This window comes from Artibeus jamaicensis, unplaced genomic scaffold (genome assembly GCF_021234435.1).
Source record: "Artibeus jamaicensis isolate MK-2021 breed Jamaican fruit bat unplaced genomic scaffold, CSHL_Jam_final contig_490, whole genome shotgun sequence".
Lineage (NCBI taxonomy): Eukaryota > Metazoa > Chordata > Mammalia > Chiroptera > Phyllostomidae > Artibeus > Artibeus jamaicensis.
Window position 1 is genome coordinate 17,814,059 of NW_026521861.1, and position 26,135 is coordinate 17,840,193.

Genomic DNA, 26,135 nt, shown 5'->3' on the forward strand with positions numbered 1-26,135 from the left:
AGCGCAATTTACTCATCTCCCAGGACATTCCACAGCGGGCACAGGTGGAATCCTTTCTGTGCTGTGAAATGTGGACTCGGGATCCGGCTCAACCCCAATGACGTTCTGAGTTTCTGGTCTGAACCACCTGCCTGGTAAAATTTATTTAGGAAGAGTGGTGGGTTTTACTCATTCTGGTCCATCTGGCTGACTTGCAACAAAAAAATTATTCTTCCGCACTTTTTCGCGTTTGGAAACGCACCCTCACCTCAAACCCTCTCCTCCCCTCCTCTCTCCCGCCCACCAGCTCTGGCTGGTACCCACTGGAAGCTGGAATCTACCCACCAGCACGCTCCTCCTTGGAGGGGCTCACATCTGCACACTCGGACGCAGTAAGCATGGCTTTAGAAAGGGCGCCTCAGCGACAGCCCGTGTCCTTTGTACCGCAAATTGTCTTCACCCAAAATAGCAACCTGGTCCCCACGTTCAAGTGGTTTCCAAATGACTCGCACCTGCCGCTCCGTCCACTGCTCACCTGCTGCTTGGGCCCCCAGAAACACTGCAAGCTGAGCTCACAGACAGCGAGCGAGGGGGGCAGAAAGGAAAATGAGGTAAGTTATCCAAAGAAAAGCAAAAGATAGAGGAAAGGAAACAAAAGCCAAGCCACAGCTACACAGACTTAAAGAGGACAGACGGACAAATCCTCAACTGAGTTTGGGGGTGGTTCCCTGCTTACTGGCTTGGAACTCACTCTGGACTGTAGATGGGTGGCACAGCCTCGGGCCACTTAAACCTCACCACTCAGCATCTTGGTGACCTTGCAAAGGTAACCCGCCCCAAACCAACTAATTCATTTCAAACCAGCCGGTCCCTGCCTTGGGGTAAGGAACCGCCATCCATCCACCCATGAGGACCAACATCCCAGAGTCATCCTTGGCACCCCACTTTCCCTCCCTCCCCAGTGTTGAATTCATCACCAAGTTCTGTCAGTTTTACCTCCCACATTGTCCTAGAATGTATCCAACTCTCTTCGCCTTCACTGCCCCACCCCTGACCCAGCCCATTTTTTCTTACAGTTGCTGCCGAGGACGGGTCTCCTGAAGTTCAAATCCATCCTGTGGCCAGAGGCTCAATTTTCTAGTGCAATGATAGGTCATCCTGCTAAACCATCCCTCTCATTTCAGTATGAAGACCGAAATCTTCCTGTGTTCTACCAGCCCCTTGCTGCCCTCTTGTTTCCTATGTTCTTCCTTTCCATTCCTGACCCTGATTATTCTCCCTCCTGCCTCAGGGCCTTTGCACACCCCTTCCACTGGTCCATCTGGACTCCTCTTCCTCTCCTGCCACCCCAACGTCTGCCTCTAAATTAGTCAGACCTCAAACCTCATCAGATTAGCCTGTCCTAATCCTCCAGTCTAGCCGATTTCTTACCTCTTTCCTTCTTTCATAGTGTAACTCTGTTTGAAATTGTGTACTTCTTTCTAAACCATCCGATAGGGTCTGTACCCACTCTGGAGTAGGACCGCTTCACAGCCAGAGGCAGGACGGACCATGGTCCTTTGGGACTCAGAGGAAGCCAACCTTTCTGGAGGCCAAAGAGAGGGACGAGACAGCAGGACGGCTGGTGGCATCCTTCCAACATTTACAAAATGAACAGCACTTTAAAAAATTTGTTTTCAGAAAAATTGGAAGCATTTCCCTATTATGAATTTGGCGTAACCTTGATCTCAAAATCTGATGAGGACCTTATAAAAAAGCAAAATTGTAGAAACATTTCTTTCATAAGCATAGATACAGAAACTCCTAAGCAGTGTATCGCCAAATGGAACCCAGGGGCATATAAAAAGGATAATACATCCCCACCAAGCAGGATTTATTCCAGAAACCCACGGGTGGGTTGGCCACACTTGTAACCAGTCAGTATAACTCACCACAGAAACAGAACTAAGCAGGAGAACCATGATTCTTTTGACAGATGCAGAAAGTACGCTTGAGAAAATTGGATAGCCATTTGAATTTAAAAGAAGAGGAAACAACCCTCTTAAACTAGGAATAGAGAGAAACTTCCTTAATCTGGAAAAAAATATCTACAAAAATGCTGACTGGAGAGTGCAGGCAGCCCCACACAGTGAGGGCCCCAGGGCGCAGCACTGGCTCCGTTCAGGGCAGATGTGTCTTCGTGACGTGAAAAAAACGCCACACAGTGGGAGCCGCACATCCAGTTTTAACACCGGAACATGGTTCGGTAGAAGCTAAAGGACTTTCTTAGAGACACGATAGGAGCTGTGGCAACCCCCCTGCAACCCAGCAGCACGGAAAATGAACAGATCTTGACCCTTTCTTGGAACTCTGAGACAAGTCTGAAAAATAAAAACGTAAATAAGGATATCTTCTGAGAATGCCGGGACAACGAGCACTAAGAGGAACATGGAGGGGTGACCTCTGAGACCTGAGATGGCAGGTATGCAGAATGAACGTACCCCGAGTCCTCCTCCTGCGTCCCCTTTGCCCCCGAGACTCTGGGTCTGTAACATGGACGCCTGTGGACGATGGCTCTGGCCCCAGCCGGCCAGCTGCTGTACACGTGTCCGCAGTCCCTTCTTACGGGAGAGAGAATGAATTCGAACTTGGTTAAAATGAAAACAAACAGGAAAAAAGACTCAATTTATGGCAAACATGTCACTGATATGCAATAGAAAAGTGATTTTTAAAAAATGGTTCTGGTTTCGTTGGAAGCCCACAGAGTAAACAAGGTATCTTGACTCCACCCAATAATTGACTCCAGGTGGCCGCAGGCCCACAGGGGAACGGTGAAGCGAGGGAGCTGGCAGAGGGGACCGTGGCAGGTCCGTGGGTTCGGCTGGAGAGTTTTCCAAAACAACAGTCTCTGTCTACACTCGGGAGACTTCTTCAGCAAATTCATACTTGCATTCTAATCTCTTCTCCAGTTGGTCTTCCTTGTAATGGTCTTTGATGAAGAGAATTTCTTAATCATTACATAGTCCAATTAAACATGCTTTTTAGTTTCCAGCATTTGAGCCCTTTTCAATAAATTTTTGACATCTAAGATCATGAAGATATCCTCCTGTGTTTTCCAATGTCAATATTGGTCATCATTTTCCCCCCTTTTTGTGATCATTTGTGAAATGTTAATTTTATTACTCTTCTAAAACATCAACTTTTGACTTTGTTTACTACTATTAGTTTCCTATTAGATTGAACCATATAAAACTGGCATTTTATGGATCAAAATGGTCAAATATCTGCAATTTCCTAAGGCTCAAGTTAATATTTTATAAATTTCTACTCTTTAGTATGTTTTTCTTAGTACCCTCTCCAGGTTTTTTGTATAGTTTCTTGAGATCACTGGTTTTCAGTCTTATTTTCTAATGTATATTTTTAAAGTTATAAAGTTCCCTTTGAACACTGCTTTAGCTACATGCCATAATTTTAATCTTATCTTCTTTATTATTCAGTTCAAAATATAAATTCCTGCCACAATTTCTTCTTTGATCATAGACTCATTAGGAGTCTACTTTTAAATCCCTGGGTACTAAATTTTCTCTGGTTACCTTTTTATTTCTGATTTTTATTTTAATACCACTGTGGATGGAGGACATACTTTGAATCACGTCAATCCCCGGACATTTGCTGGGACTTCCTTTGTGGCTCAGCCTTGGGTCCATTTTGGCTCGTGTCCCCACATGCCCCTGAAAGCAATGTCAGTCCTGTGCTTGCTGTGTGCGATGCCCCACACATATTATTTTGACCAAATGTATTAATTGTGTTCAGATCTTCCGCATTTTTAATGATCTTCTGTGTGCTTATTCTATCCACCCTGAGATTACTAGTCTGAAACATGGACACCTGTGGACGTTGGCCATCCACAACGCCCATAGGCACGATTGTGGAGGAGGTATGTGCAAGAATACCAGTCAGACTGTGAGTCCGTCTGTTCTGCCGTCCAATTCTCTCAATCTTTGCTTTTCAGACACAGTCAAGTGGTGTTACTGAGTGCGTACAGATGTGAGACTGTGTCATATTATTGGTCACTGACTTTTATAATTATGAAGCATCCCTTTTTATTTCTACGAGTGCTTCTTGCCTTTAAAGCTAACTTCCTCTGCTATCAGGACAGCTACCCACCCCCTTGGCTCTGGTCGGGATTCCTATGCCATGTCCCTGGTCACCCTTTCACCTCTAACCTCGTCTCCCTAAATTTAAAGTGTCTCTTCTACATAGAATACAGTTCAGTTTTTCTGGGGTTTTTTCTTGAGCACAGTCTGATAATATTATTCTTCTATGGGAGAATACAGTTCATTTAAATGTAACATGACTTCTATTATATTTGGACTTATATCCACCATCTTACTGTTTTCTACTTGATCTATCCACTCTTCCTTTTTCTCATTTTGCATTTTATTATTTCATTATTATTAATCTATTTCTTCTTATTAACTTACTAATTATACACTCACATTCTTCTTTTCACTGATATCCTAAAGGTAACACTAAAGAGTTACTACCCTCATTCAAACCAGAATGTCTACCACGTCCATGACGATGCTGGAATCATCCACACCTTGGGTCCATTCCTCCTCCCTCCGTGTTTTGCATTATTTGGGAATTCATTTTTAGTTCTTTATGTGTCTCAAATTTCATAAAACATTACCAATTAATTTTGCAGTTAATGTGGATAAAACAACTTATTTATTCTTTCTGGTACTCTTCATTAAGTTTTGCATTTCCGTATTTTCATCGAAGATCGTTTTCTTTCTGCTTGACAGAACTCTCTCTGACATTTCTTTTAAACCACATATGCTGGCAATAATTTTTCCAGTTTCCATTGTCTGAACACAACTTCCTTCCATTTTCATTTCTGAATGATATTTTTGCTGTGAATCCTACGTTGACATTTATTTTCTTGCAGTACTTTTAAAATGTGACTCGATGCTTTTCAGGCACTGTCTTAGTCACACGCACACATTTTGAAAGTGCTGTTGTGTCTTTAGTGAATGTGCAATAAGAAAATGAGTAAAGAAATAAAGGCCGTTTTCACTCAAATCCAAGGTTCTTGTTTGCGTCCTACACAAACCTGGCGAGCTGCCTAACCTTTCTTAGAATAATCAGGACACCTGCTAGGAGGTTATACATTCATTGATATGTGGAGAGGTGTCACAGTGCGCTGGTTAAGACCTCAGGCTTTGAGGTCAAGAAGCCCCAACTGAAACCCCAGTTCTTGCATTTACTAAGCGGTGACCTTCATGAGAGTCCTATGGCCACCAAGCTTCGGCTGTAAGACAAGGTAACAACGCCACAGCCAGGGAGGATCACATGATGTCCAGTACGTGGAGTCTGAGCCTAGTGCCTGGATCACAGTAATTGCCCCATGAATTGGAGCTCTTAATATGAATTGCACTATCACAACATAGAAAATTCCTAGTTGAACCATAAACATCATTCAGATGCTCCCTCCAGACACTTCCAGGAGGCAACTAACTGATCTTCCAGCTTAACCCTCTCGTGCCTTAGTAGCGGTAACCATCTGTCGCAGCCATCAAGAAATAACTCAGTTAAAATGAAGAAGGTGGATAGTCCGGGGTGATAGAAGAGCTATTTGCCAGTCAGTAACGCTGAGGGAGGGCTGAACTGCGTCTGAAAGTCATCTCCATATGAAAAAATTAAAGCCACGTGGAACGGGTTAAGTGCTGCTGCTAACCCTGTCGTTACTGTGTCACAAATACCATGCCAGCCTCTGAGAAGCGAAGGTAAATTCTATATGATCCCTTTACTCGGGGTTTTTACAGGTTAATGAGAAAGGGAAGTCAACGGAAAATGCCAAGAGAAGGGGTGCAGGCAGGCGCAGGAAGTTCGGTGAGGAAGGACAGAGAGACTGGGCGGCCCAGAGGCCTCAGGGAGGCTGGCGCCTGCTCCCTATCGACAGCATCACAGCTGCGCCTGTGATGTTTTTGTGACCGGCACCCCCATTGTTGTGAGAGAGCCAGCTTCACAGATCAGAGCTACGACACCCGTGTCTCCTGGACCCGTAAACCTTGGGGAAGGTTTGGAATTCACAGCCCTTTGCGGCTTTTCCCCACTTCCCTCCGAGAGACTTTTCCACCGCATCACAAAACCACCTTGACAGTTCATTCCCTGGGATGGGACACTTCAACTGAAAGCCATGCAGCCCAGGTGGAGAAGCGCCTGTCACAGACTGTCTGACTGCAGAATGGCAGGGACGCTCCAGCCGGCTCCCTCGCTTCACACACAGACGAAAAACAAACCCAAACCAAGCCTCCCCTTGCAGGAGTCGGATCGAACGAGCTGCACAGAGTGGGTTCCCGTTTACTTCTCCACACCTGGAAGTTCGGCTCTCCCATCCTTCAGTCCTCCTTGGACACTCCTCTTTCCCCTGGCCTCCAGGCTCAGAATTTCAGCACCCCCAGATTGGTCACCACCCTTCTGGGGCACTTCAATGTCACAAGCCCCTGAAAACTGTCTCCCTTTTCTCACTAATAAATTGCAGTGACATCGATCTCATCCTCAAAATAATTTGTTTCCTTTTTTTTTTTTTTTAAAGCTCTGGTGAGTACCCATGGGTCTCAAACCACCCTCTCGAGCAAGAACAGTTACTTAGCGAAGTTTGAATCAAAGCGCCCACTGAGCTGAAGCCAGTCCTCAAAATAGTTTGGAACAAAACAAATAGAGAATTACCACGCCGTTTTGAATTTCAAGCGGGGTTTCTCGGACTCAGCCCTGTTGGCATTGGAGGCTGAATAGCTTTTTGCTGGGGAGCCTGCTCTGGGCCCCGGCCTCTGCCCACTAGACGCCCCCCGCCACAGCACCCTCCCCCCAGGTCATAACAATCAGAAATGCCTGTGGACATTAACAAATGTCCCCTGGGGAAGCAACACCACCCCAGTTGAGAACCATTGCCTTAGATGGGGTCTCTCGTCCCTGAAATCCAGTGGGACATACAGCCCAGGGCCACTCGGCACCCTGCTGTGCAGCGGAGACACTCCCGCACTGGGAGGCGGCAGGGATGCCAGGAAGAGCACACTGAGCCTTGGGCTGGAAGTGGAAGAGCTTCCAGAAGTCTCCAGCAGCCAGGACGATGACCTACTTCTCCTTGCTAATGGGTTCACGATGGGCAAGGCCGAAATGAACCTCTTCCTGGAACAAGGCTCCTAACACAGTGTGGGAGGAGCCAACTGTTTTAAGGAACCGCAGGAAACTCCACCTGTAGTGAGTGGGCCATGAAGCCCAACGGTGACTGGTCAGAGGGGACGGACTGCCCTCGGTGTTTATTTGAACTCGAAGGTCCATTTCAGGAGAGCGACGGGCACGTGGGGGCAGGCAGAGGCTTCTGTGGTTGTGGTTCCTGCCGAAGCCCCAAGCTTCCGACTCAGTGAATGAATGGAATCAGGGAAGGGAGGCCCCTAGAAAACCCAGCAAACCACTCAAAAGTGGTATTCCTTCCAGCAAGAGCAAGAAAGTTGCACAGGAAAGGAAATAAATTATAGTACCCCATGAGATGCAGCCATAAACAATGGCTCAGCAAAGACCATGATGCAAAATCTAAAGATGGATTTACCTAAAACTGGTAACATAACCCCTTTGGGAGAATAAGAAGACACACACATCAGGGGCGGGGCGAGAGAGAGACTCACAGGTAAGTCAATACAAGATTTAAATTCTCACCTTTCGGGGACTTCCGCCAAGATGGAGGCATAGGTGGATGTGCCGTGCCTTCTCATACAACCAAGTTCAGAGACAACTAATTAGCAACAGAAAACACAGCCAGAACACAGAAAATTGAACTTTTCGGAAGTCCGTTAACAACAAATTCTTCAGCCTGACCAGTAAGGGGTGAAACCAGCGGCTGGTGAAGCGGGGTTGCACAGGAGAACTCGGTCAGACAGACTCAGGCACGCGGAATCCAGGCGCAGGGTTGGACCTAGTGAGCGACCGAGTGAGCAACCGCGGGGGAGACAACCGGGGGGGGGGGGGGGGTGCTGCGTGTTGACTGTGGTCGCGCATTTGTGCGCGAGGGGGGGGGGCGGGGCGGGGGGACAGGCGAGGGAGTGGGCGGTTGGTCCGGGGCCGGGCGGGTCCCCGCGGCAAGCGGCAGGGAGGGCGCTGCCATTTCCCTGCTCTGACCCCACCTCCACATACAGCGTCATAACCCAGCAACTCTGAGTGGCCGGGCCCAGGTGAACCACCTAAGGCGCTGCTCCTTACCCAGCTGTGAGAAACAGCAGAGGGGGCCGCCATTTCCCCGCTCTGACCACGCCCCCACATACAGCGTCACAACCCAGCGACCTGGGAGTCCAAGCACCGCTTCTTACTCTTAAAGGGCGCGAACAGACCAAAAATGTCGCAAGAAGATCTCAAAGCCCCAGAGCCCATAGATCTAAGCAATGAAGAAATAGCAAAACTCTCAGACGCACAGTTTAAAACACTGGTGATCAGGATCCTCACAGAACTGGTTGATTATAGCCACAAATTAGACAAATATATGAAGGCGAAACTAATTGAAATGAATGGAATTGCACAGGACACCAACAGCAATGAAAAGGAAACTGGGACTCAAATCAATGGAGTGGACCAGAAGAAAGCAAATAATGGCCAAACAGAAAAGAGTCAAGAAGCAAGAATTCAAAGAAACGAGGAGAGTCTTAGGAACCTCCAAGACATCTTTAAACACTCCAACATCCGAATTATAGGAGTACCAGAAGGGGGAAAGGCACAGCCACCAGTGGAAAACTTATTTGAACAAATAATAAAGGAGAACTTCCCCAATCTGGCAAAGGAAATAGACTTCCAGGAAATCCAGGAAGCTCAGAGAGTCCCAAAGAAGTTGGACCCAAGAAGGAACACACCAAGGCACATCATAATTACATTAGCCAAAATTAAAATGAAGGAGAGAATCCTAGAAGCAGCAAGAGCTAAGGGGACAGTCACCTACAAAGGAGTCCCCATCAGACTGTCAGCAGATTTCTCAAAAGAGACCTTCCAGGCAAGAAGGGGCTGGAAAGAGGTATTCCAAGTCATGAAAACCAAAGACCTACATCCAAGATTGCTCTATCCAGCAAAACTTTCATTTAGAATGGAAGGACAGATAACGTGCTTCTCAGATAAGATCAAATTCAAGGAGTTCATCATCACCAAGCCCTTATTATATGAAATGTTAAAGGGACTTATCCAAGAAAAAGAAGTTAAAGAAACATGAACAGTGAAAGGACAGCAAACTCACAGTTATTAACAACCACACCTAAAACAAAAGCAAACTAAAAGGACAGCTAGATCAGGAGTGGAAACATAGAAATGAAGATCTCAAGGAGGGTTAGCAACAGGGGAGTGGGAGGAGGAGAAAGGGGGAGAAGGTACAGAAAATAAGCAGCATAGACAGTAGATAGAAAATAGAAGGGGGGGCAAGAATAGCATGGGAAATATAGAATCTAAAGAACTTGAGACACATGAACATAAACTAAAGGGGGGGTAATGGTGGGGATGGGGGGGTAGGGTGGAGGGGAATGAAAGGGGGAATAGAACAACTGTAACAGCATAATCAATAAAAAAATTAAAAAAAATAAAAATAAATTCTCACCTTTCACAGTAGAAAGTCAACAGATAACAACTAATGTAAAAGAATCAAAAAACAGTACTAAAAGTATTTTCTCAGCAATGCAGGGATGAAGAAAAATAAAACAGAAGAACAGCTAAAGGGTTTGTGGTAGTTGCCTTGGGACACCACGAATTGAGACCTAGGGGTACAGGGCGGAGATGACTATTTCTAATGTGCTATTTGACTTTTAAAACTACACGTGTGATTTGTTCATTTACAAAAATAAGCCCCCGTGTTCCTCTCTTTCCCATCTCTGCCTCTCTGCTCTGGCACTCTGAATTTTTCAACCCAATTCAGGGTCATTTTCTTCCAACACATACAAGAATTGAGGCCAGTTTATATTTCTGTTATAAAGCAGGATTAAGAAGCAGTGATTCTTGTTTCTTTTGCTTTTGAGTTCACATTTCACGATGCTGCTCTGGAGAGAAAATCAGGGGAGTTTCATGGGAGTAAAATTGGAAAGCACTTTGCGTTTCGCTTCGCATTGCCCGCCTTGTGCTTGCCACGTACCTGCCAGCTGACTACTCTGTTGGCCACGCTAATGTTATTTTTCAGATAGACTTTAAAGGAAAACTGGAGATCAGAAGGTGGTTTGAAAAAGAAGAAAAATAATGAATTCTGTGAAACTTTGCAAAGATTTTAACTTTTAAAAATGCTTACGAAAGCTGTGGGCCCAGCTGCTCCGTCGGTCTGGACTGAAGGCAGCATAGCAAGAAGTCTCCCCAAAAAGAGAGAGAAGAGGGGGCTTCCTACCAGGCACGGGAGAGGCTATCTCCTCCAGGCACAGATAGGGCTGCCGCAGACAGGTTCCGGAGCTGCGTGGCATCCTGGAGGGACAAGGACGCACTCTGCCATGTCGGAACTCTGCCACCTCCGGCACTGGCAGCCAAGAGTAAGTGGCCGGACCCTGACTTCCAGGGGTGTGGTGAGGAACAGAGTCAGCACGTACGGTGCACGTACTGCTCCCAAACACACCCTGGGGCAGTTATTTCCACCATGACTGTTTGGTGATGGAACACGGCATCTTCCAGCACATCACGGACTCGGCGACTCAGGGGTCTGCTGTCGTGTCAGGAGGGGCCAGAGCAGTGTACCCCGAGGAGTCATGCCTTCTCCCATTTGAAAACCTCCTTTTCTCCCAAATCAAAATCCCCAAACATGATTTGGACATTTCTGCTGAGATGGTTGGACACTAACCAGAGATTCTAAAAAGACCAGAAGCTTCTGGGTAGAGGACGATGAGGGGAAAACATTTATTTTTTGGACCTAAACTGTGCTTTGAACACAATCCAGAATGCATTTCGTAATATGAAGAACCCGGCCCTGGCTGAGTAGCTCAGTGGGTTGGAACTTCATCCTGATACACCAGGACTGTCAGTTCAATCCCCGGTCAGGACACATACAAAACTCAACCAATGAATGCATCCGTAAGTGGAACAACAAATTGATGTTTCTCTCTCTACCTATCTCTCTAAAAATCAATCAATCAATAAATATAAAGAACTCCACTGACTACAGAATGGCTACAGAGCTCTGTGGGGCCCCTCTGTAAGGCACTAACCCACTGTGGGGGCTCCACCCTCTTGACCTCATCAAGGCTCCCAAACGCTCCCCCCACCCCAAATACCATCACATCAGGCGTGAGGAGTTACCACAGCCATTGGGTGAAATATGGACCATGTAATAAATAAGGCTGGGACACCCCAGTGGCCATTAGTTCTATTCCATACACTGTGCACCGAAATGCATCCCATGTGCTTCAAGGATTTCAGTGGAAAAAACTTAATTCATAAAAGTACTAGAAGAAAATATGGGGAAAAATCACATCTATCTTAAGAAGGGGCATGGTCTTTCTAAGTCTGACATAAACCTTACAAGACTAATTGTTAACCATGGATAAATTTGGAATTTTTATATAGCAAAAAGTGACAAGAAAGGGAATAATTGGGGAAAAAACATGAGTAAGTCTAATCACAGTCAAAGAACTAACACTGGTGGACCCAGGGTAAGACCTTGGGGTGCTCATTGGGCTGGGGGTGTCCCCCACACTGGAGTGTCACAGCCATCGCTCTTGCCCGTCAGATTCTCCCCTCCCTCCACCTCACAGGAGAGTGCCCCCCCAAATCATCCCAGACAGCCATGATCAGCCTCAGAAAGTACCATCTGACATGGCCAATGAGCAAAGTCGGTCACCTAAAGGACCAATAAAACCCCACAGCCTCCGCTGGGAAGAGCCCTGGAGGTTGCCTCCTTTCTCACAGAAGTCGGGAAAGCACTGTTAAACCCCTTTGCACCCAGAGAAGGGGGGGTTCCCAAATCTCTCCTATTTTTAGGACAATTTTCTGTTGGAGCTGTGAGGGACAGGCATTCCCTGCACCTTACTGTCACGTGCTCGACTGAGCTTAACGCGCTCAAAGCCCAGCTGTGGCCAATTCCAAACTCTGAGCAGCAAACAGCGCTGCTCCCCTAGAGGTCTAGTCTTGCCTTTAGTAGCTTCTAGAAGCCATAAGAAAACTAAGTTTTGTGTTTTGTCGGAAACAAGCACGGGTGCACACAACACTCAAGAACAGAAGTGCACGCCCGCTCCCATTCTTGCACCCCAGCCCCTGCTGGAACCACAGCCCCAGAGTGAAATGCGTCTCTGCCACATTCTCAGCACAGCCAGAGGTTGGACGCTGGAAAACCAGCCTGTGGATTTATTGCATTTTTCACGTGGACTGGTTACCATGGCTTTCTGAGAATGCAGACCCTAGGAGGGAATGCTGGAAACTTAGAAATAGATTTCTTTTCCACTGCCTCCAGTAAAAATGTCTACCAGGGAAAGAAGGGGGAAATGCCACTTTGGGGGCCACGTCCAATAAATTTGGGTAGGGCGAGGTGGCTCCTAGTTGGGAAGCTCTTTTTGCAAAGAGCAGAAAGAAAAAAGAAGGTATTTGTAGTCCTCCAAATCCGGGATTAGGAAAAAAGGAAGAAAAGAAAGAAATGGCTCACAGGAATCCTAAACACGGGAGAGAGGACTGGTCCCGATTCTGCTCGGTTAGAACGTGGTGAGCGTGGAAGTCTCTAACCCGCATCAGAGAGCAAAGGGGTGGGGTCGCTAGGCCATGGGAGGACTTGGGTTGGCCCTGGGCAACTCCATAATGGGGACTTTAGTTTTCCATGGCTGCTGTAAGATTACTGCAAATTTAGTGGTTTAAACAGCACACACCTATGACCTTTCAGGTCTGGAGGTCAGGAGCCCTAGAGTCAGGGTGCCAGCGTGGCTGTGCGCCTTCTGGAAGTCTCGAGAACAATCTGTTCCCTTGCATTTTCCAACTTCTAGAGGCCAGGGCCCCAGCCTGCGTCTTCACAGCCAGCAGCAGTGGACACATGCTCACGCGGCCACCTCTCTGTCCCCTCTGCCTCCCTCTTCCACTTTGAAGGACCCGTGTGATGCCACAGAGCCCACCCAGAGATCCAGGGTCATCTCTTCATTTTCAGATCAGCTGATCCGCAACTTTGATTGCATCTGCAACTCTGAGTCCCCCTTGTCACATGACACAACATATTCATGGTTCTTGGGATGAGGATGCTGACATCTTTGGGGGCCGCTATTCTGCCGACAATATGCCCTTTCTTCCGTAATACAAATATTTAAAAATCATAGTTTATGACTGTGTTAATATAAAGATAACTATATTAGCACTGTGTGTTTAAACGTTTTCTTCAGCCCTAAACGTTCATTTATTTCCTCCAGACTGTAAAAGAAGTTGAACACTTTCTTGGGCCCGTAAGCATCGTGAGGTCCCAGGTACCATGCCTGCTGTGTCTGATGGGTAAGTTGGCCCTGGGGACAGCCCTGCCATGTTCCCCAGCCCCAGCCTCAGGAAGTGCTCAGGCGGGGAACACATGAGTCCATTTGAGGGGCTCAGGGCCTCACAGTACAGGAGAAAAACAGCAGTGACAGCGGAGGGACGAAGGGTCAGAAGGACAGGCATATTCATTCAAGAGGCAGAGAGCGATGAGCCAAGTTCCTGAGACTCACCAAACCTCAGTTCCCTCATCCATACAATGGGGCCGCCTCCACCAAGAAGCAGATGCAAGAAGGCAGGTATGTCCAGCTAGTGTCCTGGGGAGTCAGACCCAGGGGGTGAGGACAACAGAATTGTCAAGAAGGAATTCTAGCGTTATTTCCTCTTAGAGATTTTTACCATCCAAGAACTGCTCCCTGAGTCATCGGCACCCGGAAAGCCAAGGTGAGCCACGTGGCTGTAAGTGAGAGCTGTATTTAATTTCAAATGACATTCTCTGCCTTATTGGAAAGTAACATGAAATGAAGAAATGATTGCGCGCTGCCCTTCTACTTGAACCTGGGGATGTTTTCATTTGAAAGCTCTCCCTTTCATGCCAAAACTCACAGTTCAAAACTGACAGTTTTCAAAGAGGTTAGAAGAGAGTTTGGAAACTTCTGTCTCTCCAGCGCCCACGGAAGCCAACATTCCATTTGGTCAATGACAGAGGAGACACAGCAAGACACAGTGGGCATCACACACACTCTCTCCCAAAAGGACCAGTAGATGCTTTCTGAAGCGCCAGCTGCCTCTCACTCAGGAGCTCTGCTTCCAGGTGCTGCCCGGCACCATCCAGGCTCCTGGCCCCTGCCCTGCGCCCCTTCCTCCGCCCCTGCCAGGCCCTGCTGTGTTGGGGCCCAGACCCACCGGAGGAGTGAGAAAGGCCTGGATTCATCCTCTGGGAGCGAAAAACCAGAGGCGGTTGAAGAGAGAGAGGAAGCAGGTGAACACTTGTCACTGTGGACCCAGAGGTCCAACCAGCGGGCGGAGCCCCGGGCCAGAAGGCACTGGGAAGGCTCCCTCTCCATTCCCAGTCTCTGGACCGACATCCTCCAGCTGCTTCTTTACTAGCCTCTGCCTCTTCTCACCCGCATCCCCTTCTCACTCAGATGCCATCATCTCTTCAGCTGCTTCCTCCTCTCCTCCTGGGCCAGGGTCCAGAGTGTCCTGGAGATGCTTCCAACAGGGACAGCGCTCAGTGGCCAGCCCTGCAGCCTCATACTTCCCGAACAGCTGCTCCTCTCTACCCCCCACCACCACCTCACGACCCCAGGCATCAGCTCTCCCACCCCATGGAGTCCTCAGGTGGCCACGTCCTTCTCACCACACCTCCATCACTTCTGACGCCTCACCTTCCCCAGGGGCTCCTCGAACCTGACTCTCGCTCCCAGAGAATCAGCCCTCTGGCTCTGGATCCCACCTGCATCCCACCTGGATCCCACCATGTCCTGGTCCCTGGACCGCCTACAGCTGCACGGCCCACAGCTGCACTGCCCACAGCTCTACTGCCCCCTAGTGGACCAGGCGCCAACAGTGCCAAACTTCCCTTGGTGAAGTGCCGACTTCACCAAGAATATACTCCCCCCAGGGGGAAGGCTCCATCCTGCTCAGAATTAGTCCGCACCATTAGCTCCTCAGGGGACCAGGACGCCCTCCTCCTTCCACAGCGAACCCCTCAACCATGCCGGCCCCTCGTCCCACCACTACTTGAGCCCCTGAGCAACCTGCCCCAGTGGCCCGGTTCCCCCCTGGGAACACAGCTGTCTTCCAGAAAGACACAGGGAAAAGACCTTTATTCTGCCTTCTGGGTCCGTACCTCATCCACCCCCTTCCTCCCTTCCTCCACCATGGAGTTCTAGAAGGGGAAGCCCACGCTTGGAATCCCGACGGAGATTTCCCCGGGCAAAGCAAAGCTGCCTCCTTCCTGCTGGGGCTCAGCCCCTGCCAGCTCCCGGCACCAGCAGAACCTGCATCCCCCTCCCTCTGTCTGATCAGCCAACTGGGTTTTACACACTCAGCCAGGGAGTGGAACCTTCCGCAGCCCTCACCCTGCAGACTCACCAGTCTCATTGCCGCCTCCCTTTAAGCACCATTTACAGGCTCTCAGGAGATAATGACAATCGTTTTTCTTATTAAACAATTATAAAATGGAAAACATTTGGTTATTTTAAATTGCCTGTATTTTGCCCAAATCATTAGGAGCATCTTCTACTCACCTCAGGCTGCGTAATTAACTTTTCCATCATCACATTGCTTATAATTATAACATTCCTACATCTCACATGCTTTTAGAAATTAGGGAAATGAAAGATTGGGTTTTATTAGTATACTAATATTTCCCTAAATTGAAATCAGTAGGGAAGGATAATTTATATCCGTGAAATTCAATATCATGGAAATGATATTTTGTTACTTTCAGATAGCATGAATTATTTGAAAATACCAAAACTAGAATCATAGGCTTTTTCACCCACTTGGTTAGGAACTAGTTGTGGACCATGGTTAAGCCTCATGACCTGCGCTCCCTCTGTGCCCGGGGTCTAGGGACAGCTCTCGGGTCCCAGCCCACGCTAGCGCCTACCTTGCTGATTCTAGCAGACCTGTTAACAAACTGGATTCTCCCCGCAGCCTGGAAGCTGCCTGCTGGCGGCCACCTCTTGCTCACCTTTGTATCCCTAGGGCTTCTGCAGAGGGTTCAACAGTAGATGATCCAATCCATAAAAACATAAAGAGAGCATCGGGAACAAATAAGGTTTCAGTTGTTCACTTAAAAATAACAACTACAAAAGTTCTGTAAGTGAAAAGTATGAGCAGTACTCTGAAATACACACTGCAGATTGGTTTCCAGCCCCCCTCGATAAGGTGAGTATCTCAATAAAGAGAGTTGTAATCTTTTTGCTGGTGGTGGGTCTTGCCTTCAACTCCTAAAAGATGCAACATCTGTGCAGAGCAGTAAAAGGAAGCCCAATAAATCAAGGGGTGTCTGTACTTAATTCCAAAGTGCTTCTGTGTCCCCCCCACCAGAGAGAAGCCATTTATAAACTGCAACATCCATGTGGCCAATTCCAAGGGGCTGGCAACCCCTTCCATTCCTAAAACATTACCAACCAACATGCAACTCTCAGAGACTGGGGTATAGTCTGCATATTGAACTAGGAAAATCAGACTCTAACTTTGAGTCTGCCATGGCTTGTGCCGGTCTGAATTCCACGCCTGCCTGGTACGCCGTAGGATTCAGGAAATAGCAACCAGTGTTTGAAGGAGTTGGCAGGGTTGTACTCGCACAGAGGCGCCCTTGAGGATTTTCGGAGGCTTGCTACATGGAGCTACTTGGAGTGCATCCTCCAGTGAGGCTCTGCGAGGAGGAGGGGGTGGCAGGACAGCCAACACTCCCCGCCCCGAGATTCACACAGAGCAACCTCACTGGTCTGTCTCCTTTAAGTGTCTCCAAGACAGATTTTACCTAAAGGAAGACTCTGTGGCTAAAGAGAAAGGTTGGACACCACTGTTCTGAATAGTGCCAAGGGAAGGAACTACCTTTTACTGAGCACTTGCTAGGTGCTGGGCAATTTTAAAACAGTAGAACAATTTCATTCAACTTTCACCTCATCTTTATGAGATAGAGAATAGTCATCATATTCTAGAGAAGAGCAAACTGAGGTCCAGGGAGGGGAAATGTCATCACCAACACAAGCCAAGAGCCACGACAGGACCCGACAGCCACAGGTGGCATGCCACCCAACTCCAGCATCTCTGTCCCCCCTCAGGCTTCTTTCCAGGCCCTCCTCTCTCCCCACTTTGTTTTTAAGTGAGCTCTCCGTCCCTCCCACTAACGCACTAGTTAATTCCTTACCATTGTATATGAATGAACCTTTGTCAATTTGCTACTTCTGAACAATACGCATTCATTAAAGAACCAATGATCAAGCGTGCAACAGATGCCTGGTACTTGGCAAGGTTGCAAGGACATGTGATCAAGGCCCCGTCTCCATTGTCAAGGTGCTCAGACTTGGGGAGGAACATAAAAACCAGCACACAGCAATCCTGGAAATGGTATCACAGAGGCCCGTCCTGGGCACAGCATGAGCACGGATGTCATTGGCAGAGGGTGAGAGGGACAACGATGATCTATACTATTAGAATTTGATGGTCTCTCCTGTTGACATGTTTTCCGGTCCTAGTGCAGTAGATCCTAACGCCTCCGGCATTATTCATGCCTCTGAGGAAAGGGGCTCAGACACACAAATGTGTCCTCATCCTGTCTCTTACTCAGCCCTCAGTGCAGACAGTTCTTTTCCAGGCAGTAACACAAACTGAAACGCATCCGCTTTCTTTTCATCGGCCTTGGACAATAGTTTGGCTTGAAATACATTTAGACAATAACAAAAATAAACCGCCCTTGAAAGCAATTCTACCCCTTTTCTTCCCTCTTGGATGTTCCTGTCCTCAGCTGAGTCAAAGAAAGACATTGTTCTACCGCAATTTCTTGTTCACCCACACCCTCTTTAGTTTCTAGTTGAAATGGAAAGTGAGCATTATTCTTCCGCTGCTTTCTTTCTAATCCAATAATAACCCGACCAGTGGGCCGTTAATGATTGTGGTCAGACAGGTTAATGGCCCAGCGTTGAGGCAGAGTCCCTGCTCTTGTTCCCGTGAATAATCGCAAAGCCGTCTTTCTTTCCAAGTTTCCATTTTCCTTGAGTAATTCAACTTTTTTTTTCAAAACTCTTGCCTTTCTAAATCTAAACAGTGAGAGCAATTGTCATGGTAATGAGCCCCTGATTAGAGAGAAACACATACCACAGAAAAAACACGGCACATGTAAATACACGCAGTGAGTGTGAAGCAGATAAAATGCGGTGCACGACTGTATAAGCAAGTGTTGTCGAAAAGCACAAATTATCCCAGCGCTGGAAATTGGGTAAAGGAAGTCATTCAAAGAAAGAAAAAAAAAGTATAAAAATGCCTCCTTGCGAAATGATCTGTAATAGCAGAAAATTGAGATGGGGCTGGAGGCCTGGCTGAGCAAATGAGGGGCTATTAGAAATAATCATTATGAAGTCTGAGTAACAGCAGGGAGCCGCTGCGGGCGTGCGCCGCGTCAAAAAACAACAGAATCCCACATGCGACCTGGCTGCAAACCTGGAGTCCGTCTCCAGCCCTGGGCGCAGGGGAAGAGGGTTTTGGGTTTTTTTTTTGGGGGGGGGGCAGTGGTACTTGCCCTTCTATTTTTTCATTTATTATAGTAAACGAAACATAAAATGTACGACTTTAACCATTTTTAAACGCACGGTTCAGTGGTGTTAAGCACACTCACACTGCTGCACAAGCATCCCTTCTCCCCACTTTTCGTCACCCCAAAGCGAAGCTCCGTACCCATGAAACACTAACACCCCGCTCCCTCTCCAGCCCCTGGCAGCTGCCATTCTACCTTCGGTCCCTATGAATCTGCCTCCTCCAGGAGCCCCGTGTAAGTGGAACCATCCAGTACCCGTCCTCTTGGGACTGGCTTACTGCACTCAGCAGAACGTCCTCAAGGGTCACCGGCGTTGGAGTGTGTGTCCACGGGCCCTTCCCTTTCAGATCTGAGCACCGTTCCCTGTGTGATGGCACCAGGCCATGCAGAGTGCAAAGGGGCTGCAGCTGCCTCTGTTGGGCCTGCCGTCAGTCACCTGTCAGGGACTCTGCCCCGGCCGTAAGGTGGACTGAGAAATGGGCTGCCATCTTGTTCTCTGGCCCATCCCTACAACCTCTCTAGTCACCCTTTAGCTGGACGCCTGCCTAGGCCTCTAGCCCTTCTTCCTAGAGTCGGGAAAATTCAGACCTTCTCCCCCAGGACAGTGGCTGAGACCTGTCACCTGTTGCTCAAAGCCTGTCCAGAGGTCCCACCTCCAGCTGTGTTCAGGCTACCACCCAGGGCACCAATAATGCACCTGCCTCTTTGCCTCAGCCTAACCTGCCAGGTGGGTCCTTTCCCTGTTCCTGTGAGGGGTGGGGGGGCCATTCTGAGAGATGCACCTTCCCAGGGGTCTCGAGTCTACAACATAACCAGCCCCTGTCCACATTCCAACTTCCTTCCCTTCTACTGCCTGTCACCTGCTCCCTCCCTGCACATGCCCAGTCTCTGCCCAAACCCTAGAACATGAGTCTGCAGACAGCGCAGGGTCTGTGAAGCCCGGTGCGGCCACACTCACAGCCAGAGCGAGTTCCTCCCCTGAGTGATGACACCGGTGAACTGGGTCAGCCGCCGGGCGTCCACTTCAATCCACTGGTGCAGGTCGTTCCTTCCCGCACACCACGCCCCGTCATAGAAGTCGTTTTCATTAATGCCTGCCTGGAAAGAAACACGGGCGTTCTTCAGAAATTGATGAAAATTGAGGCACATCTTTTCAGAGGGGGCAGGGGAGAGAACGAGAAAGGGGATTGAAAAGAAACACGGTGCCCTGAACTCCTCACTCTAAGTCACTGAGTTGTTTATTATTAGAAGTTAGAAGTTTTTGAATATGACGTGCCCTCTTCTCGCTCAGTATGAGAGATGAAATTTAACGAGCTCTGCTATTACTCATTCATCTAACAGATACAAACCGTCCCCTGCACACCAGCCTGCCCACGCCAAGCACTGGGACAAGAGGTGACTCGTCCGTCCCAGAAGCTCAGTTTCCGGGCAGAAAGAAAGGCATGAGTTGGAACACCATGGGGCGTGCGTTATTTCAGGAGTGGGAGCCAACTGTTACAAGGACATTCAAGGACAGTGCTACCCTGCTGGCTCAGGGTCTGGGGCAGACCAGGAAAGAAAGCCCCAGGGTCATGTGTGAGCTAGGTGGCCAGGGCTAAGCTTATGTAGTGAGTGCTTAGGTGTTAGTACTTCAGTCAACTGACGTGTTGACTATAACTACTATTGCCACCAAAGGTCCCTCTGATCTGAATTTACAAGATAGGTGACATTTCTGCCCTGGAATTTTCCTTGTATTAGCACTACTTGAAGAGAGAATTGGAAGGATGGATGGATGGAAGGAGGGAAGGAAGGAAGGAAGGAAGGAAGGAAGGAAGGAGGGAGGGAAGGAAGGAAGGAAGGAATAGAAAAAAAGAAAAAGAACATTTGAACCAAATGCAACTTCCCCATTTACGAAGACCCTTTCTGCATGAATCCCAGTTCCCATGGCTGTTTCACAAGTGCATAATCAGGTGGAAAAAAGTCTGAATGATATTGGAAAGATAAAAATGATAGGCCCACCCACCTTTCCCACCTCTGAGCACTGTTCAGCCCAAGTCCGGGGAAGCCTGACTTTTAATGGGCAACCATGGAGTGAGAGCCGGGCTACGGTGGAGAAACAACTTGACCGAGGGTTCCATTGGCAAACTCTCTGCATCACGGCCCCAGCTGACGCACACCTTGTATCAGGACCAAACTGTAGTGCGTGCATCCCCAGTCCTCTCCTGGAACAACCTTGGAAGAGCCCTGAAGGCGCATGTCAGAATGCTAGCATGTCACCGTCTTCTAGAATCACTACCTCTCCAACAACGGTCAATACAAAAGCTGGTAGTCAGCGTGCTCCAGAAACCCAATGCACCAGCCCCTTGGGGTCTGATGGCCCATGGGGTGTCTGTGATGAGGACCTGCAGGTGCTGCAAGGCTCTGCCTTCTAGAATCATCAAAGGACGGCCAATTTCTGCAAGTGTGCGTTACTGGCGGTTCCTAACGACGCTTCAGTGCACGTCCTTAAGGTGATAGGGGCTCTGTTAAGCGAGACTTCTCATTCCCCAATGAGGTTGGTCCAGGAGAGCACTGCCCCAGCCTGAAGGGCATAGGATGCGGCTGCATCCTACTGAAGGCAGTTATCTGCCACACACTGGTGACCGACACTGTCACGGCTCATCTTTCAAGGAACCAGAATGCAAAGTCGTCCTCATTGTTGTTCCTCTTTTCCTGTGAACAGCCCGAGAGACTGATGTTCAGAGCTGTTCCATCCACTCTGCTGTGTGACAGACAAGTGGTGGCCCAGGCAACAGGGAGGGAGGGAAAGGTAGACGCGTGGGCAGCCCTGCCCTCCTGCAGCATAGACCAGGCAGATGGGTGGCAGCCCCCACGGGCAGCTTGGGTCTTGGTCCTGGCACCTTAAAACTGACCCCTGCCCAGGGTGCTGGTTAAGAGCTTGTACTCTGAAGTCCCCTGTGTGGGCGTGAGTCCCACTCTGCCACCAACGTGCCACATAAATGCAGACGACTTGCTTACATGCTGTGCCTCAGTATCCCCCCCGTTAAAGTGGGAGTGACGCTGATTTCTCCCTTGGGGGTTGACTGTGCTTACAATGGGGCCCTGCACGTGGCATGAGCCCGGGAAGAAAAAGTGCTCCATGCAGGTCAGCGAGCCGTGTGTCTGCAACTCAGAGGGTCCTGGCAAATCAAGGCTGGCAGTGCCCGGCCACGGACCAAGCAGACGAGAGCAGAGATGCCACCCAGCCTGGGAGCCTCACCCCTTGAGGCCCCTGGCGGCTCGGAGGGGCTGTGCCCCTGGCATTCAACCGGCCCACTGCCTGTGATCTGGCATTAAAGGCGAGGTTCCTGGTTTCACCAACCTGTTTTGCCCCCGCTGCCAATCTCAGCTCTTCCTGAGTTTGCTAGACAGCCCATTAAACGTAGCGGGCTGTCAGGAGCTGAAGGACTCTGCTCAAAACTGACTCACAGGGCGACGACGGCCACCTCTGGGAAATGACAGCCACCTCCGCGAAATCAATCATAGTGTATAAAGCAAGATCCTAGGGGAATTGGGTGGCCAGAGATGTCACCAAATGACACCACACGGAAACAAATGACATTTGTACATCTCTGAGGAGCTGAGGGAGGGTCCGTCCCTCCCATTCTGTTCAGTAACTCGGAGGCATGCTTTGCGCACTTTGGAGAACCTTCAATCAGCAGTTGCTTTAGCAACTGGTTAAACAAAAGGTTTAACTCCTTAAAATATAAGCTAGTCTTGAAAATACTACATGGAATGATTATATTTGTAATGTGATACCAAATATATCAAAAATTAATGTAATTTTCTCAAGGCGATTACATCATATATATAATTACTTTACCTTAAAAAAAACCCAATGCCTCTAACAGACTAAACTTTCCTTAAGCTAACTGTGGGGATTATATATCCATAACAAAGAGGAAACTTGATACTACCCACCTGAGACCAAATAGATTTTTCTGTGTCAAGATGATGCAGTAAATACATACGCTGGTTCTTCTGTGTTCTCTCAAAAATGCCCCCCAAAGAAAACAAGATAAAGAAATAATGACCCAGATCTCTGACAAAACCAGAAGCCACTTATAACCCCCAAGTTCAAGTACATGAGGTACAGAAGTCAGATGGATGACGCAGCAAGGAAAGGAGATGCTCCCTGCAAGAGGTACACCCCCGAGAAGCGGCACCACGCAGAACCTGAAAAAGCCCTGGATGTAGATTCTCAGGTGTCTTGGAAGGGGACAATGAGGCGGGACTGAACACAGGGAACTGAGTCAAAAATGCACACATTTCAAAAATTAGACTCCCAGGTCCCCACCCTCACTCCACGGCAGACCTAAATTTTTCTCTAAAAAAACAAACCACAGAGGCTCTGCAGCCCAGACACAGAGCAGGGCTGGTGCGGCGTGAAAGATCAAAAGAGGGAACTCAGTGGACATCCACATCCTGGAGAACAAGATGCCCCGGCCCCCTTTCTCCCTCCGACTCCAGGACACGGTGCTGCCAGGCCTAGAGCAAACAAGCAAAAAACGAACTAAAAATATAATGGAGAACAGGAGAAAACCTCAGGAGAAAATGCAGTGCTATCCTTTGAAGGAAGAGATTTCACTGGCATGAAACAATAGAATATTCTCAGGAAGAATAAAGTATTGCATAAGAAAGAACTCTTAAAATGTGAAAATTCCAACAATAATAGACAAAAAGAGAAAAATGAGAAGAGTAGAGGAAGAAATTCAGTGGATATTTAGGGAAAGAAATTACCAAAAATAAAATGCTATTAGATAACGGCCCAGATCCATGGGTCCCGAGACTCCGAAACACCAAGAACCTAGTACAGTAAAATAAGCCCCACACCAAGGCATACCGCTGTGAAACCCCAAAACACGGGTAACCAAGAGAAGATTCTAGAAGCTTCCAGAAAGAAAACTGAAGAGAAAACAAATATATAAAACAAAGCAAAGGAATAAGAAGGGTACCAGAATTCTCAAGAGCAACATCCAAAGCTAGAAGAATGGAGGGGTAAGGACTTCATTCAGAAGGAAAAAATTTTCATCCTGGAATTTTATACTCAGCCAAACTACCCAGCAACTGCATCAGTAAAATAAAGATATCCCCATAGTCAAAGAGCCTCAAGAAATTTCTCTCTCACGCACACTTTCCAGGAAGCTACTACAGGATGTGCCCCACCAAAAAAGAGGCAGAACACCAAAAAGAGGAAGATACGGGATCCATAAATCAAGGGCCCCAACCTAGGGGGGAATTCCCAGAAGGATGGGGACGGGAGGCCCAGGACAGCATCTGGCCAGAAGACCCAGAAAGCAGCCCATTCAGACTATAGAGTGTTGAAGGACTCCCGACAGACCTCTGCAGAAACGTAAAAACAAAAGCAAGGCCAAAAATCACTGGACAGGTATATTATATTACAGACGATTACATCAAAGGGTGTTTTTACAGACCCAGACCTATTCCAGGGTGTGGGGAGATGTTCTTAAAAAGATCAGCAGATCCAGGAAAACAAAACATTGTCAAGCCCTGGCTGGTGTGGCTCAGTGGATTGAGTGTCAGCCTATGAACCAAAGGGTTGCTGGTTTGATTTCCAGCCAGGGCACATGCCTGGGTTGCAGGCCAGGTCCCCAGTAGGGGGTGCTCAAGAGGCAACCACACATTGATCTTTCTCTCCCTCTCTTTCCCCCTCCCTTCCCCTCTCTCTAAAAATAAATAAATAAATAAATAATCTTTTTTTTAAAAAGTGGTTAAAAAATGATATCCGATGAATTAATTATTCCTTGGCTCAAAACTTACCATGTGTCTTAGCTCAATAGTGAGCAATATTTACACAGCCATAACTATCTTAAACATAAATTTGCCCCAAATGTGAGATACAATTTTATTGGAAGCACTAAAGAGGAGTAGACAGGTACTAAAAGGACCTGCAATGCTCATCTCCCACAAGAATTCAAACGATAAAGTCAAAAATTTATAAATAAACACATCAATATCATTTAGAAATAAAGCCTTAAATTCCCAAAGAAACAAGCCGCTCCATTTTCGGTTCTTGGTTATGGAAGCCTTGGGCAATGGGTAGGCGTGGTCCTCGAATTCTGAGCATTAACTGAGGTTGCAACAGTGCAGTCCCTGGCAAGGTGTTTTCGGGGTGTTTGTTTTATAATTCCATTTCCCAATTCAATTACTGGAGGCTTCCTTGACTTTTCGTATCTCTCACACTCCTCATCCAAACCTCATCTACAGCCTCATCGGGAAATGCTACTTTCAAATATGCAAAATCCAACCACTCTGACCACCGCCACCCCTCCCGTGCAGCGGGGGCCAGAACTACCTCTTGTCCGAGACCCTGAGGTGGTCTCCTAAGAGGCTGCCTGCTCCGATGCTTGTTCCCCTACGTCAACACAGTGACGAGGTTGGTCTTCTGCACACGTAAGTCAGAGCATGTCGCTCCTGTGCCCAAAACCTTCCGTGGCTCCCCCGACGGGCTCCAAGTCCTCCCAGCGTGACCTCCAGGTCCTCGTCTGCTGCGGCCACACCAGCTTTCCGCTGCCCCCTGTGATGCAGACCTGCTTTAAGTGCAGCCTTTCCCATGGCCCAGCATACCCCTATCACAGCTACTTGACTCCCTGTGGACCCTCAACCCAACTTAGCCCACCTCCTCCAGGAAGCCCACCTGGATCACATTTAACGATGACCTGACCCCCACTGCTGCTGTAGGTTTGTTTTATTTCTCTCTGTAGCACCCCTCACCTCCTAGTTGCTGTGAAAGTTCTATTTGATTCCATTTCTGACAGTTATGTGGCCGACTAGAGAATATAGACTCTCACATGACAAGGATCGTTGCCTGTTTTGGTTGCTGAAGTGGCCCAAGCACCTAGACAAGGCCCAGCACATAGTAGGTCCTCCATAAATATTTGCTAATGGGCCATGGACTATTTCTATAGTTACTCATCATTGTTCCCTAGGACTTATTCAGGTGCCTGGCACATAAAGGCCCTCAGGAGGTAGTTTTGCTTTTGTACTGGTGAAATGAAGAAATGAAAGAAAGAATTTGCTCTGATCTTTCTTTCCCTCTGCCTCTCCCTTTCCTCTCCTTTGTCCTGCCCCCGCTCTGGATCCGTCACTTGCGCAGTGTGTTGTGTCCATGGAAAGCCCAGCACAGAACGGCCTGGACCCCGACTCCCCAGCCCACCTGCCCGGAGGCAGTCTGCAGGGCCTCCACGTGGCTAGGCACACAGCCGGGTGGGCCCCTCCCCATCCCACGTGGCACCCTTTAAGAAATCAAGTTCAGTTGTGCTAACTGCGTGGACACAAGGCCCCAGGGGCTGGACAGCTACACCCCTCAGACTTCTCTGGGCCCGGCCAGGAGGTGGTCCCAAAGGTACCAGGAGCTGGTCAGGGAGACGAGTCACAAGATGGGACACCAGGACAGACTGCAAGCTGGCAGACACACTCACCT

At 48.3% G+C, this 26,135-nt stretch overlaps 1 protein-coding gene across 2 annotated transcripts in view; it reads right to left on the minus strand.

The window, feature by feature from the left end:
* The window catches only part of CPXM2 (carboxypeptidase X, M14 family member 2), an 82,645-nt gene that overhangs the window by 28,730 nt on the left and 27,780 nt on the right, over nucleotides 1-26,135 (minus strand). For both annotated transcript variants that reach the window (XM_037159206.2, XM_037159205.2), the window contains one exon: nucleotides 19,632-19,771. In XM_037159206.2, the coding sequence (XP_037015101.2) occupies nucleotides 19,632-19,771 (140 nt within the window). The remainder of the gene's footprint in view (nucleotides 1-19,631; nucleotides 19,772-26,135) is intronic.